This window comes from Mus musculus, chromosome 3 (assembly GCF_000001635.26).
Source record: "Mus musculus strain C57BL/6J chromosome 3, GRCm38.p6 C57BL/6J".
NCBI lineage: Eukaryota > Metazoa > Chordata > Mammalia > Rodentia > Muridae > Mus > Mus musculus.
The window spans coordinates 87,372,949-87,397,356 of NC_000069.6; the positions used below are offsets into that span (position 1 = coordinate 87,372,949).

The 24,408-nt window shown below is 43.7% G+C and overlaps 1 protein-coding gene and 1 long non-coding RNA gene across 13 annotated transcripts in view; one reads left to right on the forward strand and one right to left on the reverse strand.

Moving 5' to 3' along the window:
• Nucleotides 1-4,655, reverse strand: Gm31940. Of its 2 annotated transcripts, XR_867410.3 has the most exons (3): nt 4,139-4,655; nt 3,112-3,196; nt 1-313 (listed from the first exon to the last, which is right to left on the reverse strand). It is a non-coding gene; the product is annotated as a predicted gene, 31940 (long non-coding RNA). The 2 variants fall into 2 exon arrangements; XR_001783871.2 differs by lacking the exon at nt 1-313 and having other exon boundaries at nt 2,616-3,196.
• Nucleotides 3,405-24,408, forward strand: part of Fcrl1 (Fc receptor-like 1) — a 27,615-nt gene continuing 6,611 nt past the window's right edge. The window contains exons 1-11 of one of the 11 annotated variants that reach the window (XM_030252566.1): nt 3,409-3,577; nt 8,377-8,441; nt 8,813-8,979; nt 11,640-11,921; nt 12,089-12,367; nt 12,703-12,831; nt 13,798-13,822; nt 16,392-16,474; nt 16,648-16,719; nt 17,282-17,313; nt 18,266-18,819. In XM_030252566.1, coding sequence (XP_030108426.1) covers nt 11,687-11,921; nt 12,089-12,367; nt 12,703-12,831; nt 13,798-13,822; nt 16,392-16,474; nt 16,648-16,719; nt 17,282-17,313; nt 18,266-18,343 — 933 coding nt within the window. In that variant the 5' untranslated portion in view covers nt 3,409-3,577; nt 8,377-8,441; nt 8,813-8,979; nt 11,640-11,686 and the 3' untranslated portion in view covers nt 18,344-18,819. Of the gene's footprint in view, nt 3,578-8,376; nt 8,442-8,812; nt 8,980-11,639; nt 11,922-12,088; nt 12,368-12,702; nt 12,832-13,797; nt 13,823-16,391; nt 16,475-16,647; nt 16,720-17,281; nt 17,314-18,265; nt 19,186-24,408 lie in introns of those variants that run through there. The other 10 variants (XM_006501337.3, NM_153090.2, XM_017319541.2 and 7 more) reach the window with 10 other exon arrangements.

Below are 24,408 nucleotides of genomic sequence, written 5' to 3' on the forward strand. Positions count from 1 at the left end.
TCATTTTGAGAAACAATAAGTAAGATTTACTTGAGAAGAATTAATTTTGCTTGCTTCCTCTTCCCTAATATGCCAGGAGCACAGGCACAGTTGCCTCGAAGGCTGCCTGGGACTTGTGTTTTAACTGTAAGGGAAACTTCTGATTGGAGTAAGGGTGGTCGGAAGCCTTCAACGAGGAGACATGGTCTGCTCGTCCGTGACTCATCTTATTCTCGCCAAGATTGTTTTGAAGTAGACCATCCTCATTTTCCTCTACATGCTGGAAGTCTTAGCTGGTGCAACCAGGCAGGAAAAGGAAAAACAAGTATACAAGCTGGGAAAAGATTAGAATGTTTTTATTCACAGCTATGACCAAATGTAAAAATCGCAATGGACTCTACCAAAAAAGGACTTCAACTAGCAAGACTTCCATATACAAAATTAATTGTATTTATATATAAAGCAACAATTAAAACTTGAATATTTATAATATAACCAAATATGAAAGACCTAAGGACATATTTAGCAAAAATGTAAACCACCTACACATTGAGGAATATTGTTGATTATCTACAAACTTTTCCTGCCTGAAGGAGAGGATTTACTAGACACAGAAAAAATAACATAAATAATAAAATAAAAATGTATAAACTTGACCTCACTAAAATCAGAAAATTCTCTTTGAAATACATTAATAAGAAAATAAAGAGTAAACTCATAAACTAGTGTAAACTGCCAACCATCTATAGTTCTCTGACTATATCTCAACTTAGTAATAGGAGAAATAGCTCTGGCTATAAGTAGAAAATTAATATGAAGAGACACTGTAAGACAGAAAACACATGAAAGTCTTACAAGCACAGAACACTTGGCTTTCTCTGCCATCTGAGCATGAGAAAGAAAGTGGTGTGTCTGAATGGCTGAAAAAATACTGAGGTTGTAGGGGACTTAAATGGCTGGGGGAATGTAAAATCACTTGTGGAAATAACTTGGCAATCTCTTTAAAAGTTAAATATCTCCAGACTCAGCAATTCCATTCAAATATTTGCTCAAATACATGTATGCATGAGTGCTTACAGCTATTTTATCAGGCATGAATGGATCTCAGAAATAATAGGCTAAGGGAATGAATTTAGAAACAGAATAAATATTATATATTTTAGTTTTTATAAAACCACAGAGACTAATCTAATCTATAGTAACAGGATGCATATTAACAAACACACGCACATGTGCACACACACACACACACACACACACACACACACACACACACACACACACACACACACACCACGGCTGCCTGGGAGAAATGAAACCCTGGACTCTAAGACTCTGAAACTCCTATGGGATTTTGAAAGTGGAGGACTGAATGACGGAAGCCCAGAGCCAGTCAGACAAGGAGCTTGCCTGGAAAGTGATTCCACACAGTTCTAACCTGTGTCAGTCCACCTTACAGGATGTTACAGGGCGGACTGAAGCCCAGACAGGGATGGGTCAGTGGTGGGCAGGACCACACCTTGACCAGGATTTCATAGATGTGCTCCTCACCTGCCCTCTACTTAAACTTTGACCTCATTTTGAATCCCTAAAAACGGACTGGGGAGGTCAGTGTTTCTCTTATCCCTCCTAATATGGGCACATTGAATTAAAGTTCTTTTTCTGCTTTTTGCTTTATATGGTTGTTTTAAGTGACTTACTGAGGGTGAGTGGCTGCAGCTGACTAGCATTTTCTAACCAGGAATGTAGCAAAGCCAGCCCATCCCCCGATCTCTGAGAGACAATGGAATAGGGACTCTCTGGCTGAACCTGGCTTCATAGGCTTGTTGAGGAAGGAAAGAGATCCTATCTCAAAGGAATAAAGAGATTGTTTTCTGGAGTGAATATGAGCAATCATGGCTCAGAAACACAGATTCAGATTCTTTCTCCAAATACCATGCTCCAACAAGGTATCAATTTCATTAACTTTTTATAGGAACAGCAAAAAAACCGTAAAGTAACACACTTTCAAATGCATCAGGTAGGCGGGTTATAGCAGAGATGGGAAGCCTGATAGAATTGTTAGCTATTTTGTTGGTGAAACATTCTATTTGTACATTCCCAAAGGATTTACATGATGGTGACAAAAGGGGTTGGTTCATGTACAAAAGCAATCAGTAGGTTGTTATTAAGAGGGATAAAGATGCCCAAGATAATTTGCCCCTGGATTTGGAACATTCCAACCTCTCCACATCACTGAAGGTCTAGTCAGTCAATCAGCATTTGAGGCACGGTTTCTTTCCAGCAATTCTCATTCACAAGGTGAAGATTGTGATCCCAGGGTGTATGCCGACCCTAGAGTGCAGACAGCAACACCAGTGTGCAGTCTGCAATCCCTGGGTACAAACTCTGACCTCAAGGTGCAGATGGAAACCCCAGAGTGCAGACTGTGACCCCAGGGTGCAGACAGCAACCTCAGAGTGCAGACCGTGATCCCAAGGTGTATGTTGTGGCCCCATGTTTAATAACACACACACACTCACTCACTCAATGTTGAGATGATGCAAATAATGTAGAACAATTACTATGATTGCATTTGTATCAGTTTACCTTTGTCAAAAATCATCTTAATATTAGATGATAAAAGATTCAAGAAATGGGAAAAATAAAATAGTTTATTCCCCTGTAATCCATAATGAGACTCACATACAAGCTTCAGGTGACAGAGAAAGGGTGATATAGATGCTAAAGGAAGCAACAGCAGGAATTGCCTACCCTTGACTGGGGTAAGGGAAGAAGGGTGTCACACAAATACAAGAGTTAGTGATGACGGTGAGCCTTTTCCAGTACACAGAGGCTAATTGGTGCATATCCAAGTCTTCCATTTTATTCCAAACTCTTCCACTCTATGACTTCCTATGACTTTTTAAAAAGTGGCTCATGTCATTTATTGGAACATTGAAATTTTAAACATGGGGAAATATCTATATGAATGGCTGGACCCTATATAAATCAGAATATACAATAGCAGCAGACACGGAACATAACCTGCGAATACTCCCTTCCATTCCTGAGTCAGACACAGAGAGACCACAATAGGAGCTTGTGAGAAAGACAGTGCATTTGATCAGATAGTTAAATAGATATCCTTACCAAAGATGGCAGTGTGTGGTGTGAAATCTGGCAGGACTCAAGCTCAGTGAGACTCTTTAAAGCCTGGATCATCTACTGGAAACCCCTGAGATACATGAATATTCATATTTTAATAATAAAGTATTAATCAAAGTTATAAAATGAAAGCCCGCATCTCCTGATACCCAAAAGCTCCAAGTCATGAAATTGAGTCATGCCATAGGAAGGAGTGTCTTCCATTCTGGGGCCTTCCTGGAGGAAGAACTGAACACTGGACAAGGTTGCTTTGTTGTATTTCTGTAAACTCGTGCTGAAGGTTAACTTCCGACCACGACTTCCTCAAACCTCAGAGAAGCTGAGGGCAGTTATCTGTGACACCTCTGTGAGTAGTCTGGTTTTGCTTTTTTTTCTTTTGGTGAGAGGCACCTTCAAGTTACCATCCCCAGCCTGGTCCTCATGCTACCTTGGCTCCTGCTACTGATCTGTGGTAAGTTAGACAACTTGGAGTGGGGTCTGGGAACGGGGATCTTAAAAAGGATAGAGAATTCGACGACTAAGTTTCTGCCTGGTGATGCTCGTGGATTCATGTAGTCTGTCTCTCTGTCTCTGTCTCGTCTCTCTTTGTGTGTGTGTCTCTGTCTTTCTGTGTGTCTCTGTCTCTCTGTCTCTGTCTCTGTCTCTCTCTCTCTCTCACACACACACACACACTCACAAAATATAGGCAACAACTTGGTCCCTCAGTTCCTTTTTCTTCTATCAACACCACTTCCTTTTATTCACATGAGAACCTTAGTGTATCACCAGCCCTCCTCATTCCCCTGTGGCCACACTCTGGTTTCTCTGGTGTCACACACCAGAATGGCAAGATTATTCCTCCATTATTAATCATTACACTTGGAAGGCTTACTCATCACTGACACGGCACAGACTCTGCAGCTCATCACCACAACATGCCGGCGGATGCTCTTTCAACTCTCTCTCCCTCCTGCACTGCCAGATGATACACTTTAACTGTGTCCAAACAATGGGACTTTAAACAAAGGCTCACCTGGCACCTTATCATCACGTGACGTGGAAACCGAATCGCAGATGTTCTTCGCATCTGTTTTCCCACTCATGCGTGGGAGCCATTGTTTCAGGTCTTCTCGTTTCTCCTCAAACTTAATCCTTTTGGGCCCCATTTTATAACTTTGATTAATAATTTATTTTAGAAGTAATAATGGCAAAAAGAAAATTCTCCATTTTTCTACTCCCATGACTACCAACTACCTGTCTGCCTTCTTCTTGCTCTGTAAATACACCTTGTCATTCATTAACCTTCTCCTCCACTCAAATGTGTCTCCATTCCAACCTGTTCCCATACATGCACAGGCATGCTGGGAGAGCTTCCCTCCTCGTTCCCGCACTGTTTCTCTTTCTCCCTTCACTCTGTGCTGGCTTGGTTCACTCTGTGCTCTGTTCACTCTGCACTGGGACAGGGTTCACTCTGCGCTAGCTTGGCAACTTCACTTTGTCTCACTTCCCTGATTCTTTCTTTAAAACAAAACAAAACAAAACAAAACAAAACAAAACAAAACAAAACAAAACAAAACAAAACAAAACAAAACAAAACAAAACACCTTCATTTTTAGTTACCTGCCTTTCTTAAGCTCTTGAAACCTTTCCCCCAGATGTCAATCAAAGCTGGGAACATTTCTATCATATCAAAGATTGCTTCAAGCTCCCAATCTTGTCCCCTGAGCTCCTCTCGCATTCTTGACCCAGGCAAGTGTTCAATCGTTTCCTTTTTTGGTGAACTCACTTTAATCAACCTTTTATCCCCACCTCTCCCCAACCTCACCCACCACTTCACCTTCGCCTCACACAGAGGTCATTTCCGGTTCCTACTCCTTATCCTCTGGGGGCAGAGCGGTGGATGATCACTCCTGCAGGGTGCTTTTAACTTGGTTTCCAGAATGCTGTTTGTCTGTTTTCTTTCTGCTTCATATCTGCTGCCCTGCTGCTTCTTTGCTGGGTTGAATCTGTACTCAGCATGTTGGCAGCTTGGAACGGATGCCTAGACTTCACCTGTAGTTTCTTCTCCAAACGTACACACCTTTCTCATTTAACGTGACACTTTAAGTCTAAACGTAAGCTTATTTCACCAGCTTTGATTACTTAATAGCCAGTGGCTACCAGGTGGCTACTAGGTGGCAGCCAGGAATCCTAAACAGCTTTGTTTGATCTCTGTCTGTCATTTTGCCAGTACACCAAACTTACCCAATTCCCCCACAAACTATCTATCTCAAGAAATAGTATTACCATTTTTCTGGTTGCTCTGGGAAAAAAAACTTAGAAATAGTGCTTAATAACTCTCTGTGTGTGTGTGTGTGTGTGTGTGTGTGTGTGTGTGTGTGTGTGATGCTCTCTCTGTATGTGTGTGTGTCTCATGCTCTCTCTTCCTCTCCCTTCTTCACTCCCCATCCCTCTTCCTCTCTCTCCATCCCTATCCCTCTCTTCTACTTCGCTCTCCTCTCTGTCCTCCCCCTCCCTCTCCCTCCCTCCCTCCCTTCCTCTCATGCCTCTCTCATGCCCGCCCTCCTCATGGTTGCTGCTCTATGCCAGGAGGGCTCTGAGTGTCCAGACGGTCTGAAGCTTCAATACAACTTATTTCTCTGCTTCATTTTTCATCCAAGCACTATTCTCTGAAACAATGTTCTATTTTTATCAAAAATTAAATTAAATATAATTATATCACCTCCTCCTTCCTTGTCCTCCCTCTAGCCTCTCATGTCCCTACTCCCTCTCACATTAGTAACCTTTTTTGATTACTATTATTTCCATATATGTACATAAATACATAACCTCAACCTGTCAGTCAATTTAGTGTGGCTCTGTATATGCAATTTCAGGGCTGATGAACAGCCTATCAGGGAACTCACCCCTGGGAGTTTACTGACTAAAGCAAGGACAGATTTGGAGCATTCGTTATACAGGATGCCACAGTTCCAGGAGACTAAGTTTCCGGGAACTTTTAGCTTCGGGACTTGTCCAGGCTTATGGCCTGTCACGTGGGTCACTATTGGAGTAGATGTAGCAGTTAAGAACAGGTCTTCCCATATCCAGAACCATCCAGGCTTGAACATTTGCCAATCTAATGACTCTGGTCTGTTTTTTCAGTTTGGAAATTTTATGATTATCAATTAACTGATCACCTTCTAATATATTTAGGGGCTTTCAGAGTTTTTGTTTGTTTATTGGAGCCTCTATGTTATATATTGCCTATAATATTCTTTGTCTGTTTTGCTATTGAGATTTCTGTTTCCCTTGTTAATAAAGAAGTATTCTTCAGGTACCCTGAATAGTCACTTTGGTTTTTTTGGTTTTGTTGTTGTTGTTGGTTTGGTTTGGTTTTTTTGGTTTTGTTTTTTGGGTTTTTTTTTTTTTTTTGTATTTTTGGGTTTTTGTTGGTTGGTTGGTTGATTGGTTTTTGGTTTTTCAAGGAGGATTTCTCTGGAGTAAGTCCTAGAACTGACTCTGTAGACCAGGATGACCTCAAACTCAGAGATCCACCTGCCTCTGTATCCCAAGTGCTAGGATAAAAGCCATGTGCCACCATCACCCAGCTGAATAGTATCCTTTTTAGTCTTTAATAGCAAGAGCATATAAGTTCTTCTATTCTAATAGCTCTTAAGATTGTCTGCTACAATATCCTTCCCTTTTTAATTAGATATTTTCTTTATTTACATTTTAAATGTTATCCCCCTTCCTCATTTCCCCCTACAAAAACCCCCTTTTCCACCCCCCTCCCCCTGCTCACCAACCCTCCCACTCCCACTTCCCTGGCCTGGTATTCCCCTACACTGGGGCATCGAGCCTTCACAGAACCAAGGGCCTCTTCTCCCATTGATGACCGACTAGGCCATCCTCTGCTACATATGCAGTTGGAGCCATGGGTCCCTCCATGTGTACTCTTTGGTTGGTGGTTTACTCCATGGGAGCTCTGGGGGTACTGGTTAGTTCATATTGTAGTTCCTCCTATGGGGCTGTAAAACCTTCAGCTCCTTCAGTCCTTTTTCTAGCTCCTCCTTTGGGGGTTGGGGGTGGGGACTTGTGCTCAGTCCAATGGTTGGCTGAGAGCATTCACCTCTGTATTTGTCAGGCACTGGCTGGGCCTCTCAGGGGACAGCTACATCAGGCTTTTGTCAGCAAGCACTTGTTGGTATCTACAATAGTGTTTGGGTTTGGTATCCATATATGGGATGGATCCCCAGGTGGGGCAGTCTCTGGATGGTCTTTCCTTCAGTCTCTGTTCCACACTTTGTCTCTGTATCTCCTCCCATGGGTATTTTGTTTCCCCTTCTAAGAAGGAGCAAAGTATTCACACTTTGGTCTTCCTTCTACTTTACCTTCATGTGGTCTGTAAATTGTATCTTGGGTATTCTGAGCTTCTGGGAATATCTACTTATTCGTGAGTATATACCATGTGTGTTCCTTTGTGATTGGGTTACCTCACTCAGGATGATATTTTCTAGTTCCATCTATTTGCCTAAGAATTTTATAAATTCATTGTTTTTAATAGCTGAGTAGTACTCCATTGTGTAAATGCACCACATTTTCTGTTTCCATTCCTCTGTTGAAGGATATCTGGGCTCTTTCCAGCTTCTTGCTATTATAAATAAGGCTGCTATGAACATAGTGGGGCATGTGTCCTTATTACATGCTGGTGCATCTTCTGGGTATATGCACAGGAGTGCTATAGCTGGGTCCTCTGGTAGTATTATGTTCAATTTTCTGAGAAACCGCCAAACTGATTTCCAGAGTGGTTTTACCAGCTTGCAATCTCACCAGCAAGTGATCGGAGGAGTGTTTCTCTTTCTCCACATCCTCAACAGCATCTGCTGCCACTTGAGTTTTTGATCTTAGCCATTCTGACTGGTGTGAGGTGGAATCTCAGGGTTGTTTTGAATTGCATTTCCCTGATGACTAAGGATGTTGAACATTTCTTTAGGTGCTTCTCGACCCTTCAGGTTTCCTCAGTTGCGAATTCTTTGTTTACCTCTGTAGCCCATTTTTAATAGGGTTATTTGGTTCTCTTGAGTCTAACTTCTTGATTTCTTTGTAAACATTGGATATTAGCCCTATCAGATGTAGGATTGGTAAAGATATCTTCCCAGTCAGTAGGTTGCCGTTTTGTCCTTCCTTAATCAAAACTATTACTGTTAATTTAATGTAAATAGATTCTTCAATATTCACCTCCACGTTGTTCTTTTGAAATTGTGTTTACTAGTCCTTCCTCATTCCTAGGTGCTGCACAGTTTTCTGTTAACAACATAGCTTTCTCTTTACAACCAGATGAAATGCTGTGTAAGGTAGCAACTCAACTTATTTTTCTGTGGTTGGTAAACAAAGTTTCCCAGCATCTTCTGAATAAATCACTTTTCCCCTTGGGGAGGGGGTGGGGGTCAGGGAAGAACAGGGCTCTTCATCACGGAGACAAAGGTTACTAAAATTACCTTTTAAGCATAAAAATGACCATGTGCCTTTTCTGGATGATGCAGAATGTGGGAAAAGAAGAAAGGAATTCAGGGAGGGGAAGATGCAGCAGCAGGGGAAGATGAAGGAGATGTGAGGGAGGCACAGGGAAGGAAAGGGTACTTTGGGGACAGCCCTCTAGAGAAGTTGAACTGTGTGTCTGTGGCACTCACTGCTCTGGTCTAACCTGTACTGGTTTCTTTTCCAGCTCTACCGTGTGAACCTGCTGGTGAGTTATACTTCTCTCCTCTTCCTCACAGTCTAGAGGTAGCTTGTCACCCAAATCAGCACGTGAGGCATGTGGATAACTGTCCCAGAAACAAACCTCAGAGACTCTTCTGGACCCAGGCTGTGGCCTGTGTCTGCCCAGCCTAGGTGAGCTGTTCTGGAGCCACCTCAGCACTGGGAGGGAAATATGGTCACACAAAGAAGGAAGAGATGGAAGAGAGCATCTCAGATTTACATTAGAAGGGGTCTGCTCTCCTTCAGAGGCTCCAGGTCTGCCTGTGCTGTTCAGTGGGGAAGCACTGCCAATGGCTGAGAAGATGAAGGCAGAGCCACAGAGCACACAGCCCTGTAGTCAGTCCTCAGCCACACGCAAAACCAACAGGACTGTTGCCTCCTGCTATTCTTAGATCTCTCTCTCTCTCTCTCTCTCTCTCTCCTTCCTTCCCTCTCTCGCTCTCTCCCCCTTCCTCCCTGTCTCCCCTCCCTTTCCCCTTCTCTCCTCCCCCCCCCCCGCCTTGATCTCTCTTGGTCTCTCACTTGCTCTCTGCTATATGCAAATTTAATTGATTTTCTTGCCACAAGGAATTTTTCACGGTGAAGCATATGTAAATCTACCATGCATGAACTGATCTCTTGCTCACAAACTACTAACCACAAGGTTAAAAAAGATTAGGGGTTGGAGAGATAGCTCAGTGCCTGAGAGCACTGGCTACTCTCCCAGATGTCCTGAGTTCAGTTCCCACCAACCACGTGGTTGCTCACAACCATTTGTAATGGGAGCTGATGCCCTCTTCTTATGTTTGCAGACAGCTAGAGTGTGCTCATATACATAAAATAAATAAATAAATAAACCCTTTAAAAACCTCATCTTAAAAAAAAAAAAAGATTGTCTGGTGCACCTAGCAACACAGGACCCGAGATCCCCATGATCAGAGGGAACAGAAGGATCTGATCTTCTAAGTCCATCATTGATATCCAAAGTTAAGTCATGACTGTGCTAATGCTATGTGTGCCTTTTGTTTGATTTCTCCTTTTCCTCTAAGGCCAGGCACTCAATCATAGCCTAAACAGAAATACAAACCCACATCCAGGACAAGGAAAGAGTTGCTTTACATGTTTCTATGGAAATCCTTGATGCCTGAGAATTCTCTGACACAAGCCTTGGACTACAGGACAGAACTCCAGACTCCTGCTGTGTCTGCCTTCTTTCTTCTTGCTAGGTTGGCCCCATCAGGAGAGAGGGTTGCAGGTGCCTAGCCCCTCCCTTTGTCTGCTCAGTTCCAAATGCTGAGAAGTTATAAATCCAATGGGGATTACAGATGTCTACTGAGAGAAGATGTAGGGTAGTTCATACACGAGCAGTTGCTAACTGTAGGTGTAACTGGTATCTAAAAGGATTCTACAAAATTGTAGGAAGGGTCTGAGGTTATACACACTGAACTAGGACTCCCCAGAGACCCAGAGGACTCAGTATTTTCATCTGGCAAATGTTTTCATTCCTAACAGGGAAACTATTAAAGTCTCCCAAATTGAGAGGTTATCAGGGTTAAGCAAATGCCCAAAGAGACTGTGGAACTCATGGGCTGATGGGACTGTGAGGAGGCTGAGGGAAGCACCTACATCGAAAGAGACACGAAACCCCAGAGCACGCATCTGTATGACTTAAGACATGTGCTAGACTTTCATTTCATCCCACATACTCTTAAGAGGTTTGTATAGATGTTCTGAGTCAAAGGACCTGGAGTGTGTGGGTGATGGGTTCAGGGCATTTCCAGGCAAGTGTGCCCCACCCCCCTTTCTCCATCAAGAACTGCTACAGGAGGCTCAGGGAGGAGGCAACAGAGAACCAAGCCCTGATATTGTTTCCCTACCTCCTGACTCCCCCAGATCCCCTGTTGTGTCTTTGAAAGTGATGCTGTGTGTCTGAGATGTCAGGGAAAGTGGAACCTTTGTTCTGATGAATATGGTTTATAAAAAAATAAAAATAAAAATAAAAATAAAAGCGGTGGGCTGAGTTTTAGCTTAACGGTAGAGCACATGCATAGCATATATATGGATTGATTCTTGGTATTGCCAAAATAAAGGAGGAGGAAGAAGAGGAGGAGGAGGAAGAGGGAGAGGGGGAGGAAGAGGAGAATGCCAACAAAAGGAAGAGGAGGAAGGGGGAAGGAGAGAAGGAAGGAGAGAGAGGGAGAGAGAAGGAGAAAGGAGGGAGACAAAGACAATTTACAGAAATGTCAAGCTCCACCATACCTTGTGACAGTCTTCAACATACCTACAATAGCATAACTTTAAAAATTATGCCAGAAATTTTAAAAATTAAAATAATGAGATCTAAACCACCGGTGAAGACTGCCTTCTGGAAGCTGATTCCAACACATGGGGTTAGGACATACCAGAGGGATCAGGGCAGGTTCACAGCAAAGGGAAATTCCTGTCTATGAGGGAGGTTGCAGGAGATGCTGTGGATCCTACCGGCTGAGAACACAAAAGATGTCTAATCATGAATACTGCCCTCGAGTTTGCGTTTATGCCCTATCTAGATCTGTGTCTTAGCCCTGTGCTGAGTAGAAGTTATGTCATCATAGGATGGGAGATGACATCACATTCTCTACGGTAGTGATATAATGCTTTTCTTACCCTGAGACTATCAACCAAACCGAAGATGATTCCAACTCAACAGAACACCAGCCCCTACTTAAGCTATAAGAATCAGCCAGCAGCCTAGGCTCTCGGGACTACCACACCAACTCCTCTCTGAAACAGTCCCTACTCAGAGTCCTCCTCATCATCTTGTGTTCCCACAGGAATCTCTGATGTGAGCTTGAAGACACGGCCCCCAGGAGGATGGGTGATGGAGGGAGACAAGCTGGTCCTCATCTGCTCGGTTGATAGAGTCACTGGGAATATAACTTACTTCTGGTACAGAGGGGCCCTGGGTTTCCAACTGGAAACAAAGACACAACCTTCACTAACAGCAGAGTTTGAGATCAGTGACATGAAGCAGAGCGATGCTGATCAATATTACTGTGCGGCTAACGATGGCCACGACCCTATCCCCAGTGAGCTGGTGAGCATCCACGTCAGAGGTAAGTAACACAGATCCCACATCTCAGCCGCAAGTCTCATCTGAGCTCTGCGCTCCCCGAGCTCCCTTTAGGGCCCTCAGAGGGGTTGAGCCTCCAGAGGACAGGCAGAAAACATGGGTGTGTCACACTCTCAAGGTACCTTTCTCTAATCGTCTACTGTTGATTAGTTCCAGTGTCTCGCCCTGTCCTTACGTTTGGGGACTCTGGAACCCAGGCTGTGCTAGGGGACCTGGTGGAGCTTCACTGTAAGGCCCTGAGAGGCTCACCCCCAATCTTCTACCAGTTTTATCATGAGAGCATCATCCTGGGGAACAGTTCAGCACCCTCTGGAGGAGGAGCATCCTTCAACTTCTCCCTGACTGCAGAACATTCTGGAAACTTCTCCTGTGAGGCCAGCAATGGACAGGGTGCCCAACGAAGTGAGGTGGTGGCTCTCAACTTAACAGGTATCTGCCAGGCTTTGGGAGTTTCAAGGTAGTGTCCTCCCCCCCCGACCCCCCCACCCCCGCGCCTTGGGAGAGCTTCGGGGTTTCCAGGGGTCGTTGTCAGGGGCGGGGCTGTACATGGTGCTGTCCCGATGATGTACATGAAAGGCGTGGAGAATGAAGTTTGAATGTCTACCCTCTTTCATAAGTGTAAGAAGCAGAAGTTCTCTAGATAATAAGGACCCCCTCCCCCCGGCACACACACATACTCATGAGGAGAAGCCCTTGAACATAATTGACACCGGAGATGTCTGTTCTCCAAACCCAATCCCTTCCTTACAGTAGTTTGTGCGCAGGTCTCTCCTTAGTGCCTACTGAGAATGGAATCAGCCATCTCTCCTTAGGACTCACTGGGTGGCTGCTTGGCTGTCTTAGCCTCATCACCATGGCCTTAATATTTTGCTACTGGCTCAAGAGAAAAATAGGTTAGTAACTGAATATATTCATATTTTGCTACTGTAACCTTTTCCTCCTAAAACAGACTGCATTTGTGGTACATGGCCTGTGGAGTGAAGTGCATGCCCTAGCTACCTTGCCTAATGGATCTTCTCATAATCTTTCACAGCCTGTAAAAGCACCATTTTAGGAAAAATCATTTATGTCTTCATATTTCACCAGCTGATATCTTTTTCTTCTGTGATTTAACTTTTACATAAAATGTAACTATTTTTTAAATCCAGTCAGCAACCAGGGAAGAGGAACACTCGGCTGCTCACCCCAGCCCAGCTCTGGTTCTGACATCAGTGCAGCAGTCTTACCCAAGGGTGCTATCAAATGCTTTTCCTTCTCCCTGAAATACAATTCACATTCCGACAAGCTCTGACCATTCCTGCATCTTTCCTACTTTTTGGATGAAATATTACCCCCACCACCACCACCCTCCCGGAGGTCTCACTTGGTAATATAGCCAATGATTGTTCTCTATTTTGAATTTTAAGTTATTTACCTTCCCCATTTATCCCAACACATAACTTAATATGTAGTTCTTTCTAACCTATTCTCCACTGAGCAAGCTGAAGATGTGTCAGTCAAGGACTGTGTGCAACTATCATTTGATTTCCACACCTTTCCAACATCTGTGGACACCTTGCCTCATCCCACCTGTAACTTGACCATGTCAGCATCTGGATCAGACTCTGGGCAGGATAAGATTCATCAGGGTGGTTTAAAAATAAAAAGCAAAGAATGTAACAGGTCCAAAAGCCTGTTTCTGGTACTTACGGGCTTTGGGAAGTTGACTTAACTCCTCTGGACCCGAATAGCCTTAATTGTGACATGAAGATCCCATAAGTGCCTCCTTGGGACACAGTGCCATCCAAACTGAGCACCACCAAGGCAGGAGGGCGGTGAAAGCCCCCACTGATGCCTGCTCTCACTTTTCTGTCTTGCAGGAAGACAATCAGAGGATCCAGTCAGGTAAGGGCTCTGTTTTCTTCTATGCATTGATGATGCCAAAAATCTACTTTTTAAAAATTATTTTTTGAGTGTGTAATGTAATTATATCAATTCCTTTTCTCCCTCCAAATATTCCCATATACCCTTCCCTGCTCTTTCAAATTCTTGGTCTTTCTTTTCTATTGCTGTTACACACACACACACACACACACACACACACACATATATATTTCTAAACCTATACACCACCTGCTCAGTCTGTATATATTGCCCGTGTGCTTGTTTCCAGGGCTGACCATTTGGTATTGGATAAGCTACTGGTGTCTCTTCCCTGAGGAATATGTCTCTTCTACTCTCAGTGTTCCTTAGCTGCCTGGAGTTCCTTGTGTACAGACTTTCTTTCCCCTGGCCACTTTAGTATGTCTATTTTTGTCATCTTTGTTTAGAAAGTCATGTTGGTGAGACTTTAAGGCGGTAGCTTCTAACATGACTGGGAGTCACAGTCTTGCAGCAAACTTTGGATCCTCTGGCTCTTACAGTCTCCCCCTCCCCACCCCGGCCCCTCCTCCGTGATGTTCCCTGAGCCTTTGGTGTGAAAGTGTTTTGTAGATGTATACACTGGGAATAGACTTCACAATTGTGCATTTTAATTGGTTGTGGCTTTCTGTAGTGGCCTCTGTCTGTTGCAGAGAATTTTCCTTGATGAGGGGTGAGGACTACACTTACCTGTGGGTGTCAGGACAAATGTTTAAAATGGAGTTAGAAATCGTGCAGGTTTAGTAAACTGGTGGTTGTGCGATCTCTAAGATTGACGACATCATTAACCCTGATCACTGCACCCTCAGGGGGTCATGCCACACTGGTGGCTGTTGTGGTTCATAGGTGTCATGGCTGAGCAGGTCTGTTGGTGGCTTCCCTTCTCATGGATGTGCATGGTGCCTTCGGCTACCATGGAAACTTTTAAAACCTTGCTATCTTCTCTCATGAGCTGCCTTCCCTGTTTGACCACAACTAAAACTCACTCCTGAGTTTCTCCCATTGGCAACTTTTGAGCATAAATTTGCCATTTCTCATTTACTAATTACTTTAAACCATTTTGCCCTGCTCTCTGTGGCTTCCTCCCAACACCTCTGTGATCTTCTTCGATTTCTTTTGGTCTTGTCACTGGTTTAGGCAAGCAGTCGGCCTGCTTACAGTAGGGAGCTTTGAGTGAGTGGGAAGACCCTGAGATTCTAGAGGTATTTCAGGCCAGGTAAGTGGTATGAGCTGTGTGTCTCTGAAATGTAGGACAGACAGCAAGAAACACACTGAAAACACTGTTGGAGCTTAGAGGAGTAGAAAAGTTCTAGAATACTTGCAGGCTCCAAATTTAGTTTGAGTACCTTCCACATCAACAGTTAACCCTTGTTCCATACCCCGGAGGTGTAGCATGTGCGTGACCATCTTCCTTTGCTCCTTATTCAAGTTGCTTACTTGAATCCATTTTTAACTGAGACGAGTCACTGTTTCTTTACTTAGCATCCTGCACTGTTCTAAGGGACTAGGAGTTAGACTACCTGATAAGGAGACAGATAAGGAGAGGGATCATGACTAGGTAATGAAGCAGGTGAATTTCCAAGATGCAGGCTTCTTCACCACCCTCCTGGCCTGAGACAAAAGCCTGGCAGCTTAAATCAAAGGCCTTGTGGGATTTTCCTCTTTCTAGTAGTGCCCTGATGATAGACAGGCCCAGCAAGTTCAAGATCTTTCTAAAAACAAAAACAAAAACAAACAAAAACTATTTCTTTATTTGCATATATATAGATGTTTTGTCTGTTTTGACTGTATATCATGTATGTGCAGTCCCCGTGGGATCCCCTAGGACTCCAGTTATATATGATTGTGAGCTAAGCTGCCATGTAGGTGCTAGGAATTGAACCTAGATCCTTTTGATGAACGGTCAGTGCTCTTAGCTGCTGAGCTACCTCTCCAGCTTCCAAGATCCTATTAGGACACATTTATACAAAAGTTGTGGGTCAATCAGTCTCTCAGGATTTTTTTCAACTGATCAGCCAAAGATTAGGAGAGGAGGATCCTTCAATGACTTAGAAACAACAACAACAACAACAAACAGGCCTCACAGAAAAGTTAGACCTCAGCTTTTCAAGACTGGCCATCCCCTTGCTTTGCTGAGGGTCTTCCTCTGTGTGCCTGCTGTCTGTGCGTGTTTCCTCAGCCCTAGTAAAAAGCCTTTCTTCCACTACTGGTTCTGTCTTCCGCGGTCTGCTGTGGTCACAATTTCTCCGCTGTTACCTTTTGCCTGCAAGATTCTTCCTGCCTTTGAACTCTTTTACTAGCAGAGAAAATGAATAAGACCCAGATCCCTACATGGTAACAGCTAGATGCGTGGGCGATATCAGAGAATGAGTGAACAAAACAACCCGTTCCTATGGGACATGTGCAGCCCCACAGAGCCCTGGTCCACGCACGAGTAAGGGTTCTGCTTATACCGCAGAGCTGTACCTTCCAGCTGACCCTTTCCTTCACACTTTAAAAATCTCAGATGAACACATCTGGCACATCTGGGATGCCAAGTGTTTTGTGTTTGCAGGAGCCCTCCTCAGACTGTGCTCCAAGGATCCACCTACCCCAAACCCCCCGACTCAAGGCAGCCAGAGCCCCTGTATGAGAACGGTAAGGCTTCCCAATGATCCGAGCCAACACAACACAAGCTGAGGGGGGGGCTCTACAGGATGTTGTCTGCTTGACAAAGTCGATTCTGCTGTGACCTCGTAGGAGGGGGCTGGGGTATCAGTGGGAGAACAGAGAGAAAGGACTGTGCCAATACATCCCTTCTCTTGTTTCAGTGAACGTTGTAAGTGGCAATGAAGTGTACTCTCTGGTGTACCACACCCCGCAGGTGCTGGAACCAGCAGCAGGTGAGACGTGAAATGGGATGAATTTTTCTCTGACTCTTGTCTGTCTCAGAACCAAGAGGACAATCTGTAGCTCTGCTCCGGAGCATGGCAGCACTTGTCCTTAGGGCTGACTGTAGATACTTGAAAACTGACCTTTGTTCTGGAAGCTGTGTCAAGTAGAGCACAGTGCTTGTCGTTAAGATAGCCGAGAACATGGCTCACGTGGCCTGTTTTAAAAGGTCACTCTAAGATGCCACCTGCCCTCTTAGCGGGCCCCACTCTCTCCTTGCCACCCTTCACTAGAGCTGTAGCTCTTGTCCCATCCTACACATGGCGGCCATGACAAGGACAGAAGTATCGAAGTGTCTCCAGTGGCAAAAGAGCCCGCTTACCTACCGACCCCAGGCTACTCGTTCATCTGTGGACACTAAGAATTGTTCATGTGATAGAAAGGATAGGAAATACTGCTGGAGATCAATCATAGATAACGGGCAGAAGGATCAACCTTAATTAATGGGGGGTTGTAAAAAGCTAAATATGAGTAATATGAGTAGAATCTCACCGCTTATTTGTCCCTCCACAGCTCAGCATGTGAGGACACACGGAGTAAGTGAGGTAAGCCGTCTTCGCTTATCCTCTTGGCTTTCTCTGTTTCCTCCGGAGACCATTCTCACAGTATAGCTGCTTAGGAAAGGAACCATATCCATAGCCTTTATCTGCCAGCCCCGTAGAGACAGAACGCATGCATTTTTAACAATAAAGAATCACTGCATGAGGGCGTTTTGGAGGCTTATGGGTACGTTTCCCGGAGCAATGTGCTGACGTGTAGATCAATCGTGGTTTATACTTATTTTTAAAGTTCTATTTATTTGAAAATCTTTATTCTAAAATACTTTTGGGCTGGACAGCCATCAGCTAGTGCTATATGGTTAGCAATATAAAAGGAACTAAATTAAAACTGAGGTAATGTCTTGTGTTATGAAAAAGTCCTAATTCATAACTCCTGGATAATTCAAGATATCCATGGAGAGAGTGCAACAGTTAAGAGCCTCACTGCTCTTATAGAAGACCAGAATTCAGTTCTCAGCACCTTCATTGGGCAGCTCACAACCAGCCGCATCTCCAGCGTCAGGGGATCCAGTGGCTGCTTCTGCTCCCCATGGGACCTGCACTCATGTGCACACACTCACATATAAACACACACATAGATAGATATGTACAGTTTTTTAAAATTCTAAAGGACATCCATGATGCTACAAAGGTACTTTCTGAAAATTGTACTCTGGCTTTGCTCCACCAAGCAGAACTCAAGTTCTCTGTGGACTCTGGGAGCACAATAGTTTATTTCACTCTGACATCTTTGAACAATGACTGCCCATGGAATTCCTTGGCAGGGACACCTTTGGAATCTTCCAGAGTCACAGGCTCTTTTGATAATGCTGGCAGAAAGCCACAGGCTTCCCAGAGGCTCCTTTTAAGGTGTTGTATGTGCATAAGACAAAATGCAGCCAGGCTGACTGGGAAGAGGCCCAGTGGAAGACTTAGCCTTCTGTCTTCTCTTCTTTAGTCCTTTCAGGTCTCCTCTGGACTCTATTCTAAGCCAAGGATAAACATTGCACATATGGACTATGAAGACGCCATGTAGAATTATGTAAACAGCAACTATGGAGTGCTACATACAAGCCCAAGGCCTGATGTGGCCTCCAAGGATACTGGGGACAGGGATAGCTTGCCAGCCCAATTTCCCCACACACTGCGGTTCATTAGATGGGTCCTTCACCTACCCTGTGTGAAGCTGGAGCAAGTCCTGCAGAAACCACCCAGGAAAACCAACTTAGACGGAGAAGCCAGAAGCATTTGCATCTGGTTGTTGCCCATTCATGTTGGCACACGAACTTTTATTTACAGGAGGAAAATGGTGTGATGAAAGCAACTAAGGTCTTACAGCAGAGGGACAATGCGACTCAGAGAGCACAAAGCCGAGATCAATGGCTTTGCGGGTCTGCTGTGGAGACAGAGCCATGCTTCCTCTGTACACATACCCTAGAGTACTTCTGAGTCACTGTCATCAACTTAGAATTAAAACACAGTTGCATTAAAATGTACTGTGGCGACACTTCATTTTAGTGGCACTGTGTTTTGTTGTATGCAGGCTAGGCTAAACCCTCTTGGGTTTATAATAGTCTTTGAAAGGTTCACCAAGTTCTAAGTTTTGAACTTGATGCAACATTTAGACTAAGCTTTATGAGAATGCTTTGCAGACCAAATTTTCCTAGAATTTGAGATTATCCTGCTTCAGTCTTCCAAGAACTGGGTTTACAGTTGGTGTGCCACCAAATGTTATTTGTTTTATCAGTTTTAAATGTATGGTCCAGGAACATCATCTACTTTCACAACATTTTAATACTTTTGATAACTGACGGACATTAAAGTTGCTTCAGATTTTCATAGGATTAACGCAGTGCCCATTAAATGTCTTCACATTTGCGCTCTCCTGTGAGATTATCTGAGGAGTACATTTGGAAATTGAGCATGACACAATGTTAATAAATGCTCTCAAATTTCTCTCCAGTAAATCTATAAGAATCTACACAACCTCCAACAATATAAGAGGGAATCTGCATGTAGGGGAAAGATAAAGTCGACTTATTTTTTAGGTTAGTTCAGCTGATCATCTGTGCATCAAGTCAGTTATTAGTGTTTTATTATACTAGTTTCCTACATTAAGTCTTTGCCTTTTCATTTTTATTTTATTTTTCAAAGATGCAAATTTTGTCTTTTAGATTAAAAAAACAACAACAGTAAAAGACTTATAAGAATAAATCAGAGGGTTTGGGAATTTGGCTCTGAAATTGAACTTGTCAGCAGGTTCAATGCCTCAGTTTGATCTACAAAACAAAAATAAGCAAAACCCAGAGAGCTAAAGTACTTGCCCATCTTCCTGATTTACAGAAACAGTATCTGTCTAAGCCACTGCATATATTACTTTTAAATATCAAACATCCAAATGCAGGATGAATTTTTTTACCAAGTCTTGATCTGCTAGTATGGACTTCAGTGAGGCAAGAAGAACAATATGTCATGGATGCATCACATTGAAAACAAAAGTATTCATCAGGCAGTGGTGGCACACCCCTTTCGTTCCAGCACTCAGAGGCAGAGGCAGGGGGATCTCCAGATTCCAGGCCAGTCTGGTCTATAGAGTGAGTTCCAGCATAGCCAGGGCTATGCAGAGAAACCCTGTCTCAAAAACAAACAAAAATGTATTCTTCACATTGATAGTATCTCCTTCTACACAGCCTTCAGTAAGACCCTGGAAGCTATCTTTCATGTCTGGGATTACTCTAGCCCAGTCCTCCTGCCTGGAGTCTTTCACATTTTACATGAAAAAGCCTTTATCCAGCCTGTAATATTTACCAGGATTAAAAGAAGTTGAGACTTAGGTCCTCCTGACACGTGTAAAGTCTTGCCATCCCTCTTTTGGAGACGTTTCATGTCTTTGGTACCTGGAAGTATAGGTGCTTATTTGGTGAATTTATTTGTTGATGAACCTGGACTAATTGTTGCATGGCTTCAGTATGAACATCCTCTTAGCCAGTGGTTAGAGTCGTCTGTCCGAGGTGATACATCAAATAGAGACGCTTTGGGATCTTCCACTGAAGAAGTTTAGGAAACAAGAGACACTGGGAGAGATCCCCACCTGTGCTAGTTTAGCTGACACTCTTTCTTTGAGGCCAGAGCTAGCTTGGAGGGGTCCAATATTGGGTTCTCTCAGGAGGCAGCAGGAATTCTTCCCAGAGAACAGGGGGTGTCACATGCTATTACCCAGAGCTGCCCCTTTATACTCGGAGGCAGCTGCTTGATTTCCCCTAGCTACAGGATCTTTCAACATTTGGTGTCCATTACAGAAGCTTGGATGAGAAGAAGGACAGCATCTAAGAGTTTAAGAATTTTCTGTGAATGTTTAATGGTGGCTTCAGTGGTATTTAAAAGGCCACTTTCCCTCCAGAGATTTGCATGGGGGTTGGGGTTATATCTAGTCTATTATGTTCTGAGAGAGAGCTGCTGCTGCAAACAATGTGGATTTTCTCAAAATACCTGTGGCTGCATGTAGAATTAGGAAGGCATGTGTAGAAAGAATCCTTACAGATATTAGCTTCCTTTTACTTGCATAATTCAAGAGCTAGAGTGAAGAGCAAAGGGTGTGATAAGTTGGGCACTAGAATTCTGGAATAGAGGCCTCAAGGCAGGATGCCCAAACTCATAATCAAAGTGCAACCACGTATCTAATCCCGTCCTTGATGAAAGAGCTCCCATGGTGTACAATACTAAATCTGGAGTCTTTGAATATTTCAGTCAAGATGGGTTGTTCAGCTAGTCACTAGGAGGGCCTCTTCACTGAGTGGAGGGGTTCCCCCTCTCCTTCTGGGACATACGTGGAAGAATTTAAATTTTTTAAAAATATTTTTTATTACGTATTTTCCTCAATTACATTTCCAATGCTATCCCAAAAGTCCCCCCCTACCCTCCACCCCCACTTCCCTACCCACCCATTCCCACTTTTTGGCCCTGGTGTTCCCCTGTACTGGGGCATATAAAGTTTGCAAGTCCAATGGGCCTCTCTTTCCAGTTATGGCTGACTAGGCCATCTTTTGATACATATGCAGCTAGAGTCAAGAGCTCCAGGTACTGGTTAGTTCATAATGTTGTTGCACCTACACGGCTGCAGATCTCTTTAGCTCCTTGGATACTTTCTCTAGTTCCTTCATTGGGGGCCCTGTGATCCATCCAATAGCTGACTGTGAGCATCCACTTATGTGTTTGCTAGGCCCCGGCCTAGTCTCACAAGAGACAGCTATATCAGGGTCCTTTCAGCCAACGCTTGCTAGTGTATGCAATGGTGTCATCGTTTGGAGTCTAATTATGGGATGGATCCCTGGATATGGCAGTCTCTAGATGGTCCATCCTTTTGTCTCAGCTCCAAACTTTGTCTCTGTAACTCCTTCCATGGGTGATTGTTTCCAATTCTAAGAAGGGGCAAAGTGTCCACACTTTGGTCTTTGTTCTTCTTCAGTTTCATGTGTTTTGCAAATTGTATCTTATATCTCGGGTATACTAAGTTTCTGGGCTAATATCCACTTATCAGTGAGTACATATCATTTGAGTTCTTTTGTGATTGTGTTACCTCACTCAGGATGAGGATTTAAATTTTGACAGGCATTAAGCATCACTTCATTCCAACAAGAGGGCTTGGTATTTAAGCAATGGTGATTTGATATACACAGATTCTCCATGGAGTTGAAAATACCTCCAATATCATGTGGGGTATGAACCATTAGAGAATATTCAAAGGTAAGCCTTTGAGCGTACAGAATAACAAGTCCCATGGCTACAACTGCCCAGAGATAAGCAAGTGACCCCTTTGCTACCTGGTGTGAGTCTGACTTAGGTAACCCATTGGGTGAGCAGTTGAATTATGTAATCATACTGCTAATTATGTAATCATACTCAAGGCTACCCCCTTCTTTCTGCCACATACAGAGAGAACTTGGACTGAGCTCACAGTCCCAAAGCAGGAGCCTGCCTCCCTTTATCTTCTGAAAAGCATGTTGAGATTGAGGGGTCCATAATATCCCTATTTGAACATCCCTGAGTTTGAGTTTCCTATGAGCCCTTATAAAGAGGCCTAACCAGTTCAGCATACCTAGGATTCCAACTTCTACAATATCAGTAACTCCCAGGAAGGCTCTTAGCTGTTTCAAAGTCTAATGGAGAAGGGAGTTTAAAATACATTGGGCCCATTATGGTCACAAGGTGCCAGTGCCCTTTGTTAAAGTTAGACCCAAGAAGGTACATTGAGTTTGCTGAGATTGCTCTTATCTTGAGATACTTTATCTCCTTCTCTCCCAAGAGATCCCAAAGAAACTCTGTAACCTGGAATATTACTCTCTCAGAGTACCCACAGAAGAGAAGTTTATCCGTATTAGATCTCCCGAAACCCCTGTAGTAGAATGTTCCAGATGACAGTATGGTGGCTGAATAAGAATGGCCCCATAGTTCATACATTCAAATGCTTAGTCTCCAGAGAGTGGAACTCTTCAATAGGAGTAGAAGGATTAGGAGATGTGGCCAGACCCAGTTCTCTTTCTTTCAGCATGTGAATCAGGATGTAGCTCTCAGCATCTGCTTCAATGCCATGCATGGTACCATGCACCCACCACAAGGATAATGGACTACACCTCTGAAAATGTAAGCCAGCCCCAATTAAATGTTGTCCTTTTAAGAGTTGCTTTGGTCATGGTGTCTGCTCACAGCAGTAAAACCCTAACTAAGACACAGATCAACCAGCTCAGAAAGGTCTCAAGGATTTGATCCCCATCTCCCCGCCAGGCTTTAAGCCAATAATTGTTCAGAGAACCAAAGAAGCAAGGGAACATGAGAAGGTATAAACAAGTAAAACAGGTTGTTATTCATAACCACTTATCGCTAAAGAAAACTGCCCAGCCTGACGGGGGAGCACGGGCACCAATTCATCTTCCCGAGAAAAGGGCTTAACAGAGAAACACCCAGCTACACATAAAAGCAAGCTTATCAGAATGATAGCAGGGGAAAAATGACAGCATATTTTTAATAGTATCTTTAAAGCAAGGCTTATTTTGAATGATATATTTCAAGTTCTGATAAGACACAGTTGCCAACCCAGACTATTTTACTTAGCAAAATTTCTATCATAATTGAGGAGAAACTAACTTTTTAACCATGAAAAGAGCAGGCTAAGATAATTGAAGATCACTAAACTAGCTCCACAAAGAATGAGAGGAATTCTTCAAACTAAAGAGAAAAAAGAATACATCCAAGAGAGCAGAAAAATGAATGGAATGTGTCAGAGCAATAGTAAAGAGAATGAGGATTGGGAAAACAAACAGCAAACACTACAAAGTCAGTGAGACAATAGGAAGGAATGGCTCTCAGAAATAACTGTGAATATGAGTAATCTTGATTCTCAAGTTGAAAGACACAGACTACTACATGTTACGTCTAGAAACAGGATCCGTTCGATTGTTACCATCAGAAGAGATACCACCTTAGGGTAAAAGAACAAACAAAGATTACTTCAGGAAATGGAACAAGCAGACTTTACAGTACTACAATTGAATAGATTCCAAACCAAAGCCGGTCAGACACGATTAAAAACAAGAGTAAGACACTTTCACTCACTAAAGGAACAACCCATCAATGAGAAATTAAAATTCTTCTGGTATTTTTGGTTGTTTAGTTGGTTGGTTTGGGTGTTGTTTTTATTGTTGTTTTGTTCGGTTGGTTAGTTTAAGACAGGGTTTGTCTATGTAACCCTGGCTGTCCTGGAACTCTTTTTGCAGACCAGGCTAGCCTCTGCCTCTGCCCTCTGCCCTCTGCCCTCTGCCCTCTGCCCTCTGCCCTCTGCCCTCTGCCCTCTGCCCTCTGCCCTCTGCCCTCTGCCCTCTGCCCTCTGCCCTCTGCCCTCTGCCCTCTGGCTTCCGGCCCCTGTCCCCTGCCCCTATTCTCTGAACCCTGCACTCTGCAACCTTCTCTCTGAACCCTGCACTCTGCAACCTGCCCTCTTGCTGTGATTAAAGGTGTGCACCACCACACCCAGCAAAGACATTCCAATTTTAAACATACACACTGCCATGGCACATGGAAACCTTGCCATCCCTCTAAGCCTGACCC